The sequence below is a fragment of the Ostrea edulis genome, chromosome 4, assembly GCF_947568905.1.
Source record: "Ostrea edulis chromosome 4, xbOstEdul1.1, whole genome shotgun sequence".
Lineage (NCBI taxonomy): Eukaryota > Metazoa > Mollusca > Bivalvia > Ostreida > Ostreidae > Ostrea > Ostrea edulis.
This window is the reverse complement of record NC_079167.1, coordinates 57694825-57707829: the sequence shown is the minus strand read 5'-3', so window position 1 is coordinate 57707829 and position 13005 is coordinate 57694825. Positions and strand designations below refer to the sequence as shown.

Below are 13005 nucleotides of genomic sequence, written 5' to 3'. Positions count from 1 at the left end.
TGCTCCTTTTGTTGGGGTGTTTACTTGTTTGTGATTTTTTTTTTGATTTTTTTTTTAAAAAAAAACACCCTTTTTTCTTGTCGTTAAACCCAGAACCTGACTAATGACATTTGTCTTATTTATGTAAGTAAGGTTCAATATCCTTTATGTATCAATCAACACTGGTGAAATAAAATGACTTCATATATTCCGGTGCACGAAATAAATATCAAACCGACCGTTCATCAATACAGACGATGAGGCTTAATGAAGACCAGTAACTATATATTTTTTTTGGAAGATCATTTTATTTTTTACAAATATATACAACAGTATCAAAATATACATAAATTAATAAATGATATATGATAATAAATGCATAGAATTTTTTCGATTGCGTCTTCGTAAAGGATAAATATCAAAAAGCAGTTGATTGATTCCTCCCGATCGAGTCATTTGAATATCAAATATAAAGTGGAAAACATACAACAAAACATTGGCAATAGAGATATAAAAATAAATATATATTATGTTATCAAAGTCTTGTTTTTCAACAAAACGTACTGGTCACACAGTACTAAATACTGGATTCTAGCTTAGCACCGGTGACAACAAATAAATGGCATGAATTGTCAAGGGGACTTTATTTCTCTGTGAGTCATACACATAGAAAGTAATAAAAATGGATAAGTTACAAAGTATGTCATCCGTGCACACAAAAATATGAAAGAAACACCAAGGCTATCAAGTTTCTCCAGAGAAACCCCCCAATTATCCATCCCTTGCAGAGTTTACAAGCAAGCATTCGCACAGAATTACAAAGAGAGCACGGACGAGGTGTTACGAGAGATCACAGCGATACAGTAAGGTCCGATATCACACGAATGTCTTTTTAAGCATATCTATCCCATTGCTGGTCCGAAGGTACGGCCGCAGGGATTGGATTGAACATTTGTCGGTTCATGCCCATGAATTGGTAAGACTGAGAGCCAGTGGAAGAGGAGGAGGAGGAATAGGAACCGTTGCCATGAGACACATAGGAGTTGCCATGGTGACCATCGATGCCATATCGGGGAGGGGGAGACAGACTATAGTTGTACTGTTGGGTTGAGGATTGCTGACGTCCATTTAATGGTTCCAGCTTCACGGAAGGATTGGATTCCTCGTGATCCGAATATTTACAGTCACTGGCGCTGCTCTGGTAAGAAGGACTATGCATATTTGGAGATTGAGACGGATTGCCACTGGGCGGCGAGTGATGGTTAGACAAATCGTAAGGGGTAGACATGTCATTGTTTTGTGTCATATTGTAGGTTGGCAAGCACATGGACCCTGGGGGTCTATAAGAGCTGGTCCAGGAAGAAGATGTACCGGTGGTGCATGAAGTCATACCATAGCATGGCGTATACTGTTCGTTATCCCCTTGAATGGTTGGATTGGCAGCGGTGGTTGGCAAATATCTGTCAAATTCTTCCAAGTCATTATACGCCACTACCTCAGGAGCAATCTCTCTTAGGTCAACTCTGCTGAAATCTATAGGGTTTTGGTGCCCTCCTACAACAAATAAAAACGAATATAAGATATGTTTAAATGATTCATATTTTACTATAATGCTTCTTTTGAAAATACAACAAAATATTTTGCTTACAAAACAATATGATAGACTATTACCTGAAATGTGGCGCACCGCGCGCATGCGGTCAGCCATGGATTTAAGGTTGATCAAGTCATGCTGATTGGGTGTAGTGGGCGGAGTGGGTGGACCATGGTTGTTGTGAGAGGAACAATCGCTGGAGTCCCCATCACTCATGCCTGTGGGAGACCCTTGCATGCCTTTGAACATCATGGCGTGAGGCATACTTCCGCTAGATTCTGCAGGACTGCCACTAGCACTTTTGAGAGGTTTTCGCCTGCGAGGCTGGTATTTGTAGTCGGGGTAGTCTTTTTTGTGTTGGACTCGGAGCCTTTCTGCTTCGTCAACAAATGGTCTTTTCTCATCTTCGTTCAGAAGTCTGTAAATAAGGAATTATCCTGTCAGTTTTCTATAACAAAATCAGATTCTAAATTGTATCTCAAAATTCTCATGATGTCGTTACTAATTACAGGTTTTTTGTTCATGCGTAACTTTTCATCCTGATTATTAATGTATTGTACCAAACTGATATTACAGATGTCAAACGTGACGTCAGACGTGAATAATTGGTGATGTCAAATTTAGGACGTTATGTGTTGTGATGATTGTCGTTTTGACATCATAAACGAAAGGGAGAAAAATCACACGGAGAATAACATTTCCTTTCCATTGTATCGCTTCAGGTGCTTAGTATCCAGTGGAAGGCGTATATTAAGTGATCGATATGCTTCGGCAGTCGAACATACATTTTTATGCACATGTTACTTGTACATTAGCACCTGAGTTTTTTACCTTGAGCTACCATGCTGACCGGTGTATCAAAGAGAGCAAAGGTCACTTACGCGAATCTAATAAACTATTAAAAAGTAAAATAGCCAAAAACTGTTCAGTTCTTACGGGGATCAATCTAACATTTATGCAATTTTGAATCGTGAGTTGGGATTTTTTTTTTTATCTATATGGATTAATTATAAAAGCTAATTTAAGAATTATTTCCTATTTTTAGTCAGTGGAATTTGTCAAACATTCAATATTCTATCAATTCATAGCTAATAGTGCTCATGAAATGGAATACTTAATGGTGTCGTAAATTACTGCATGGCAAAAAAATTCCTTGAATATGTTAATATCATCGCTGTCTGGGACAATTGTATTCCATCATCCAGGTCGACTTTAAGATAATTCTTACAAATTAGAATGTGTAAATAGTGCTTAAGATAGTACATCAAATATCACAAGTACTTTGTTAGTACTATTTCGGGGATTAAAATCTAAATCGAAAAGTTTATCGTATAATGTGCACTAAAAAAGTATTCTCATACCGATCGAGCGGTTGGAGTGAATATTCATGATCCAAACGGATTTCCTTTTTCATTTTGATTAAATTTTGATGTATGTTTATGAAAATGATTTGTATTCTAAATGTATTTGAATGTATATTTTTCGGATTTTAATTATATGCGAGAGTCTGACGTCGTTAGATATGTGAAGCCGCTAGTTAGAATAAGGAGATGGATTTGACGTAAAACTTGGAAAAGAGCCTCGAGACACTCTCATATATTTATTATTCACCTGAATAGTGGCCACGTGTATATATATATTAAAAAAATCAACTCGCGTACAGTCTTATTTATTATACTTTCTTTCTGTTTCATGGAAATTTGGATGCATTTCGAATTTTTGTGACCTATAGATAATTTACCATGCGAGAAAAAAGCGGACAAGAGTTTTCAATAGTGGAAATGCCTTAACATTTTATCATTATTAAATAAAGTGGTCAGAAAACATTGTTGAGATTAAATGCAAGATTTGTTTCCTTGATGCTATTTCCATCGGAAATGCCTATACATTAACTAGTTGTTTCATACCACTCAGCCGGAGGACCACACGAGAGTGGAAGGAGAGCAAACCATGTCTCATCACTGCTGAAGTATTAGCGAGTAAATCAGATTACATAAAAACACTGAAATCGGGTGATTATGTTCCAGGGGCTTTTAAGGACATTCGTATCTATTCGGAAGTTTTTAAGTCAATTCTGCTCAAAACTGTCGTCTGCAAACAGATTCTAGCAGATATTGTGTTACTGTTATTCATGTAACAAAACGGTTACGCCTGAATTTGGGAGGTAACGATTTACAGGGTCAATGTGGAATGACATGATGTTAGTGTGTCAGAATGGTAGAACGTATAACCTTGTCGAATAGACTCCGAATTTGCAAATCGTCTGTCCCCAGCTTGTGACCTTTCTGTACAAAAGGCGCACCAAAATATTGTCGGAGTGAACCGACGCTGCTGTCAGAGAGACTTTTGACGACCACAACCAGACCTACACTTCATTTATCGTTTTCTAACACTAGTGGCAGATAAAAATGAGGGCTTACTGTCGAAAAGCAGATTAAATTGATGCAAGTGGATTGACAGTTACCAGAGGCGACTAAGAAACAAACTGATCTTGGACTTTTACCGTTAGTCTTGGTACATCATAATTTTCAACGGTATTGTCACCTATGCTGTTTCTTAAGATTTCCTCGAGAACGCTTCTTTCAAATTAATCATAACGGCATTAAACATTATTTCATATCATTCCCTATAATCAATAGAGGGGTTTTATGGATACGTCTGGTGTATGAAAGTGATAAGGCCAGCTTACCTCCAAAGTTTGCCTAGAGTCTTGCTAAGCTCAGCATTGTGAAGGTGGGGGTATTGATCAGCTAATTTTCTCCTTGCAGCTTGAGCCCAGACCATGAACGCATTCATTGGTCTTTTGATGTGTGGTTTCCTTTTCTCTCCATTTGGTCCTCTTTGTGGCATTGGTATTAGAGACCAATCATATCCTTTTAAGACTTGCGAGACAGCTTCCTGAATTTGTTTCGGAAACTTTCCTGGATCATCCAAGTTGGCTTTGCTGAGAATGCTATCGTCTGCGGTGATCGGTCCAGCTGCACGAACAGCTTTCAGAAGCTGCTCAGTGGAGGGTTGTGTGCAAGGGGATCCTCTCCCTTCGTCGGAATCGCTCATTTTCATCTGCATATAAAAAGTTCCCACCGAAAATGTCTAATAAACGAACAGTTGTCTCTCTTAAACACGGTGAACTGATGGCGCGTGTTTTAGTAAATCACAGTATTCTCAAAATGTACAAGTTAGCAAAATCTTCTATAATGCAAGTGTTCTCTTCATGTCATGCAATTGTAAACTAAAGTTTGAAACAACTTGTTACTCCTGATAAACGGACATTCGCATATAATAAAGCCCGTAGGACCGCCCATTAACGATGGGCTGACGCATGCGGTGAATTGTCGCTGTCGGTGAACCAATCAAATTCTCAATTAAGCCCTTGACATCATAATGCTATACGCTTGTGGAATAAATTGAGGACAGCCGAGATTTTTATTGGTCAAAAATATTATTTGTCAAAAAAGTTTGTTATGTTTTGGCTCCGATTTTTTGTTAACTGGCAAGCATTATTTACTCCCGTATTTTTGATGTGCTCGATTCAAAACGCAAACTGCTTAAATTTTTAATCAATGAAAATCACTGAAAAAACAATGATACATGGGAAATTGCCGATTGCTTTGAAGAGAGGTAAACGTAATCAAGATCAAATGTATATAAGATTGTAAAATCTAGTCTTTTGTAATTCATCATGTACTATTCAATGATTAGGGAAATGTTCATCAATGTTATTGCAATAAACAATCGGAAAATTCATTTTTACTCTGCTTTGTAGAACATGGGGAATTTTTTCTCTCAATAGTTGTTACACTTGATGACATTTCACGCAGTGTTAACACACAGTTGTAGAAACTCTTGTTCAGATATCAAATCCTACATAATCCCCGCCTCCTTCATTCATAAAAGTAATAAATGGTTAAAGCACGTGTTAAGGTTGTACGTTTCTCATTGATAGAAACACAGGTAGTCCAGGTAAACTGTTTTCTCTGGGCACGATTCAAGATTCTATTCCAGCGTAGAAATTAAAAAAAAGAAGAATTATACACATATAGAACGGGATCATCGTCTGCGAAATAAGATTCAGACGTATTATTTCGCATAATAGATCGATATCCTGAAACTTCAAAGACGGATCACATGTCAAAATCTAAAAAATAATAGGTTAAAGGTCACAGATGTCCACTGGTTGACAAACAAGCTTGGTCTCAATGTCGAGTGTAACCCAGACATTTCAAACAATTTACTATGACAACTCGCGCCAGGGAGCTCAAAGTCTGAAATCAAATGTTCTAAAATTAAAATTTGTAAATAAATGTACTACCAGAATAGGCACAAATTCTTGCATGATAAACAGACCAATCACTCATATTAATTAAAAGAATTTTTTCTCTCGACGAGACTGCAAAATTTCCGACGTAAATATGATAGAACATTTATCTGTTCATAAGTATGCGGAAAAAGACCTCAAAATCTAAAGAAATATATATGCTTTTATGATGGAAAGAGTAAATCAAACGATTAAGTTGTGTCGCCCCAATTATTTTAAGAAGTAGATTGTGTCGTTTTAGAGCAGGGACTCGCCACTCCAGACATTCCAGTTTCATCATACTTTCCCACCGGCTCCGGTTGTCCTCTTGTCTATCTCGCCAGCACATCCTCTTGTCTTCAATTTTGCAGTCTAAGCATTACTATCCCGTCTAAAACATCTTGTTTACAAAGCTGTTTCAAGTGTTATGTTATCCAATACCCAATAGAAAGTCACAAAATATGAAATACGTACAATACTTGTGCTGATAAGAAATCCATTATTTCAAATCATAGAATACGATTTTCAATTCTTTTGATGACTTTAACGATAAAATACATATTTTAAAAATTAAATAAAAGTAATTTCAATCTTGTTTGTGGGGAATCCCAAAACAGCTATCGGCGAAAACTGGAATGGTAAATGTACTTTAAAAAGGGTTAATATGATCAACAATATAACGCCTGTGTGTTTTATTTCACAATGAACTGAAACTAATAAAAGGTTCGATAACAGTCTTACTGGGCCCACGTGGAACTCAAAATTTTAAAGTTTTATAGGAAGAATAAATCTTTTTTTATTTCGTAAAGGAGATCCTGCCCAATACAGTTTCACATATTTTGTCTCTGATATTTACAGTCATTTGGAGTACATTGCATCTACACTACTATACAGTGACGCAATTTTTCAATTTTAATCAACTTCCGTTTTGTGAACGTTTTCTTTCAGAAATCCTAGAGCGCAACTATGAACAAACAATTATTTTTTACATGTGTACTGGAAAGATAAGTATATGGTGTAAATAAAAAGTTTGCCCAAGCCTGTGCTCGTTGTTTTGTAGAAGAAAAACCGTGAAAAATGATCATTTTTAAGATACCGAAAATAGCGGCAAAACGTCATTTTTGTGATGTCATAATTCCGGTTCTAGGTGAGAATAACAGTATCACGATTCTTGCACAAAATACACTTAATTTGAAACAAAAAGCACATATGTTGACTTTGGGACGAAATAGAGCCCGTTATCATACATACATATGCGTTTAACCTTTATGAGACATAGAAACACGTGTTTAACAGTTGTCTTTTCCCCTTTATTTTTGTGTAGGGCCACCTTTCTTTATTAGTTGTAGATCTAGCGTCATTTCAATAGCTAAACAATATGGTTAAACATTGGTGATAGATAGATAATACACATTCTGATAAATACAATGTACGTTATGGGTTTATGATATTTGTTAGATTGAAATGATGATGCTGATTTGATTTGAACGTATTTTATTGTATGTAATATATACAATAGGATCAGAAGCAAGTTCGTACAACTTACGAGTTCTTCTCCTTGATATTGCTAATACACTAGTAAGATTTTTTATGATATTCATCATGAGCTGATTGAACATTTCTGAAATGATTTGATGAAATCATTTCAGTGATGAAAAAGAATTTGTTGGAGTTTTCTTTAGATCACTACAAATAAAAATAAAAGCATCACTAGATCTTATTTTCTCTGACTAAAGCTGAAACTTCGTCCCAAGGATGTTTTTGAAGGTTTTTTTCCGGCTAAATCTAGCTGTTCGTTCACAAATGAAAATTAAAAGTTACCAGTTTTAGGTATATATAGCCTACATGTATGTCTTGATATTCAATTTTCGCTAGAAACATTAGAAAGTATCGCGGTTTGAACTGTATTAGAAAATGCTGTGGTGTCCAAATATAGATCTACAGCTTTTTAATAAGTTTCAAATAAAAAAAAAAAGACATGCATTGTACAATTGAGGTATACCATTAACGAGTGATGAACTACCGCATATACACGTATTGGCAAGATGTGGCGGGGAGTTGAGATAAATAAATCTGCAACTCATCGTGAGAAACGATTTCCATCACTTCGAAAGATCTTCAAAGATTTTGCTAACAGGGCGTTCTACATGGCATAAAATTGTACGTAGATCTTACAAAATTTGTATCGTAAAAGTCTAAATTCTGATAATTTATGGTAATTTAATTCCAATTTGTTACTTTTTATAACTGAATGGTAAAGTATAGATATGCAAATGGTTCCATTGTTATTCATGTACTATCTGCTCTGTGGTGTGATGTATGTCAGATAATGTACTCCAGGTTTGCCAAAGGTTAAACGGAGTCTAAACAGAGATGACGTCATTTCCCAGCGTACAAAAGGGTTTCCTATTGAAAGATAAGGGGAAAAAGTCAAAGTGATGGAACCTTCACGACACATGATCAATAAAAATTAAAAGTTTAAGTAATTAAATGGTAATTACTGTGAATCACTCTGCACAGTTGTACTACTAATCTGAATAAATTTTTTTAGTAAGTAACATGATTTTTTTTTATGTGTATACGCTGTGTTTACAGATATCATTTCTCATGTTGAAGACAAATCGTCCATATTACTCTGATTTACTCTTTCACCGACTCTGGGCGGGTTTCTTCATCGCTTTTATCCGATGTTTGATGCGCTATATTGATGGTTTTCCTTTTTACCAAGGGAAATCTCTCTCAATAGGTGCAAGTACAACGATCGGTGTCCCTTATGGTATCGAATTTCAACCATACAATAAGAATACTTAGTGAAGAAATCGTTGTGGCTCAAAATGTTGCCATAAGTTTATACATTATACTAAAATATACATAACGTCTTTTAATTCATATTAAATGTATACATGCACAGAATACATCTGTGTGTTGAAATCATATGTAAATCTATACTGAAGATTTTACTCACGTATTTGCAAGTAACCTACACCATGTATCATGTATATTTGATATTATAAATTAAATTAACTTATAAATGGTTTTTTTATTTACTGTTCTATGTCTGACCGTATATACGGAAAAGGCGTATAGCATTATATTCATGTTTCACTCATAATAGATATTAGATCAAATCAATACCAATAAAATTAGTGAAATTGACAGATTTTGTATATGTATATCATGAAATGGCCACACAGATTATTCAAGCACACCGATTGTTAGTGCATCAACTGAGAAACTAATTGCTTGTCTCCTTGCCCCTCTATATTAATGTGAATTACGTCGCACCCTTGTGCTTTACCGCTCTGACATATATCACGTATGCTCTTCTGTCCAGAAATCCACTAAACTTTCTCTACACGAAAAGCGTCCATGTTAAGTGTAGCAGCGAACACAAGCTCAAAATTAGTATTTCACTTCCATACTTTAAAAGAATAAGTCTTAATTTCACTATTTTAAACCAGCTATAAAGTCGTTGAATTTTTGTTTTAAACAGGACGTATCCGTCGATGAGAAATGAGGGCACATGCTTGCCCGGAAATTCTACAATGCTGAGCAACTGCACTATATGGGTAGGACGCACTGCAGTTAAAAACAGGATATTCAAAATTGCGACAAAAAGATATAAAGAACTTAATTTTACTGCACACTGATGATGTCATTACATAGTCAAAAAAAAAAAAACAACCCCAAAATAACAAAAAACTGTATATAATGAAGATGTGATTACATGTATAGTCCCCCTAAACCGTATAATGATGATGTGATGACACACTTCAGGGGAAAAATAATATTGTACACTGATAATGAGATGACATATAGTTCAGGGAAATGCTCACATGTATGTTAAAGCTCGCAATTCTTCATCCATAACGTTTCTCATTCATCACTCTCAATAATATATACAATCCTGAAATTTACTTCCAATATATTTGAAGATCATCAATCACCTCGGCCTGATCTCAGCGGATAATTACGATAAAATTACATGTTATGCGAAGACTTTGCGCTATGAATTTCTCGAGTTTATTCATATATTATTTTAAAATTCCTCGTGAAGTCTTCGAAAAACCGAAATTCTCAATGATTTTGTATACATTATGTCGGGACACTTTCCATTAATTCTATATGGTGGTGGATCAACGAACTCATATTTTACAGAATATTACTTCGGTTACAAACAATTTTCCCACATGTTCGTGTGCACTATAAAACAAGACACACTGACCGTTAGGCATGGGACGCAGCTTTCATATCCATGGCCATTTAGTGATATCATTTAAACGACTATGTGATATCACCTATTCAATAAGTGATATCATATACTCACTAAATAATATAACTTATAATACAATAAGTGATATCAACTACTCACTAAATAATATAACTTATAATACAATAAGTGATATCAACTACTCACTAAATAATATAACTTATAATACAATAAGTGATATCAACTACTCACTAAATAATATAACTTATAATACAATAAGTGATATCAACTACTCACTAGATAAAATAACTTATAATACAATAAGTGATATCAACTACTCACTAGATAATATAACTTAGAATACAATAAGTGATATCAACTACTCACAAGATAATATAACTTATAATACAATAAGTGATATCAACTACTCACTAAGTGATATAACTTATAATACAATAAGTGATATCAACTACTCACTAAATAATATAACTTATAATACAATAAGTGATATCAACTACTCACTAAATAATATAACTTATAATACAATAAGTGATATCAACTACTCACTAAATAATATAACTTATAATACAATAAGTGATATCAACTACTCACTAGATAAAATAACTTATAATACAATAAGTGATATCAACTACTCACTAGATAATATAACTTAGAATACAATAAGTGATATCAACTACTCACAAGATAATATAACTTATAATAGAATAAGTGATATCAACTACTCACTAAGTGATATAACTTATAATACAATAAGTGATAGCAACTACTCACTAAATAATATAACTTATAATAGAATAAGTGATATCAACTACTCACTAGATAATATAACTTATAATACAATAAGTGATATCAACTACTCACTAAATAATATAACTTATAATAGAATAAGTGATATCAACTACTCACTAAATAATATAACTTATAATACAATAAGTGATATCAACTACTCACAAGATAATATAACTTATAATACAATAAGTGATATCAACTACTCACTAATTAATATAACTTATAATACAATAAGTGATATCAACTACTCACTAGATAATATAACTTATAATACAATAAGTGATATCAACTACTCACTAAATAATATAACTTATAATACAATAAGTGATATCAACTACTCACTAAGTGATATAACTTATAATACAATAAGTGATAGCAACTACTCACTAAATAATATAACTTATAATACAATAAGTGATATCAACTACTCACTAGATAATATAACTTATAATACAATAAGTGATATCAACTACTTACTAGATAATATAACTTATAATACAATAAGTGATATCAACTACTCACTAAGTGATATAACTTATAATACAATAAGTGATATCAACTACTCACTAAGTGATATAACTTATAATACAATAAGTGATAGCAACTACTCACTAAATAATATAACTTAGAATAAGTGATATCAAATACTCACTAAGTGATATAACTTGATAAAATCTTCTGAATAAGTAATATCATTAAACGGTTAAATCAAATCACTCAAAAGGAAGTTCATCTTGTCCTTCAATAAGAACCTTTCATGAGTCAATCCACGGGCCGGAACGTGTATGAGCTGAAATATCCGACTGTCTGGTAAACAAATATGGTTGCTGAATTGATGTTGGGATTAAATTTTTAAAAACAAAATTACAATTGAGCTCAAGGAGACATACATTTCATTTTCTATTTCTGAATTATTCACAAGATTTATCATTTCATTCGCATCAAAACGGACATTATGATTGGTCAGGACAAACGTTCGGATGTCTTTCATATGTATATACTGCTATACGCCAAAACTTAACATCCCCCCTCCTTAAAAGATCTTTCTTCTGTGTCACCGTCACGAACATGTATATCTGGATGTCATGATTTTTAAAGTAACGTTGACAAGATAGAATAATTTTTTCAATGGATTTTAATATTGCATCTTTTGTGTCACCTTAATTCTTGACGACAGAAAAGGATAATTTACTACTAGTATTCTATTTAGTAAAAGGGCCAATATGTGATATCACTACAATGACTAAGTGATGTCACCAATATGTGATATCACTACAATGATTTAGTGATGTCGTCAATATGTGATATCACTACAATGACCAAGTGATGTCATCAATATGTGATATCACTACAATGACTAAGTGATGTCACCAATATGTGATATCACTACAATGACTAAGTGATGTCACCAATATGTGATATCACTACAATGATTGAGTGATGTCATCAATATGTGATATCACCGCAATGCCTAAGTGATGTCACCAATATGTGATATCACTACAATGATTGAGTGATGTCATCAATATGTGATATCACTACAATGATTGAGTGGTGTCATCAATATGTGATATCACTACAATGACTAAGTGATGTCATCAATATGTGATATCACTACAATGACTAAGAGATGTCACTTAATTGTTTTATGTTTTATTGATATCATTAATCCTTTTGAGAGATGTCACTTATTTGATTGACTAAGTGGCAATATCATTAGATCGTTTAAATGGTATCACTAAATGGCAATGTGTTACAATCAAGGAAGAGCTTGAAAAATCTAAAAGACATAGTAATTAAAAACCAATGTTATCAACGAATCAGCTTTTAATAGTGTCTAGTAACATATTTGCAAACTTTTACACAATCAATCTCGGTAAATGTGACAATTTAATAATATTACCATTAATGTTTTGGGTGGCGGGGTGTTGAGACTGGAGTGAAAACTTTAAGCACCAAGTCACCCCATTACATGCATGGTCTTTTTACTCCTGTTAACATCAGTAAACTCTATCTCTGTTAAAATCAGTAAACCCATGTTAACATCAGTAAATTTTACCCCTGTTAACATCAGTAAACTTTACTCCTGTTAACATCAGTAACCTTTACCCCTGT

At 33.8% G+C, this 13005-nt stretch overlaps 1 protein-coding gene across 2 annotated transcripts; it reads right to left on the bottom strand.

The window, feature by feature from the left end:
• Nucleotides 1–267: 267 nt before the first annotated feature.
• On the bottom strand, nucleotides 268–12723 carry LOC125668573 (transcription factor SOX-9-like). 2 transcript variants are annotated; one of them, XM_048902855.2, is made up of 3 exons: nucleotides 4263–12723; nucleotides 1651–1991; nucleotides 268–1533 (listed from the first exon to the last, which is right to left on the bottom strand). In XM_048902855.2, exons 1-3 carry the CDS (start codon nucleotides 4640–4642, stop codon nucleotides 872–874), a joined length of 1383 nt encoding a protein of 460 aa, XP_048758812.1. In that variant the 5' UTR covers nucleotides 4643–12723; the 3' UTR covers nucleotides 268–871. The 2 variants fall into 2 exon arrangements, with proteins under 2 accessions (XP_048758812.1, XP_056019113.1); XM_056163138.1 differs by having other exon boundaries at nucleotides 268–1991; nucleotides 4263–5773.
• Between the last annotated feature and the right edge of the window lie 282 nt (nucleotides 12724–13005).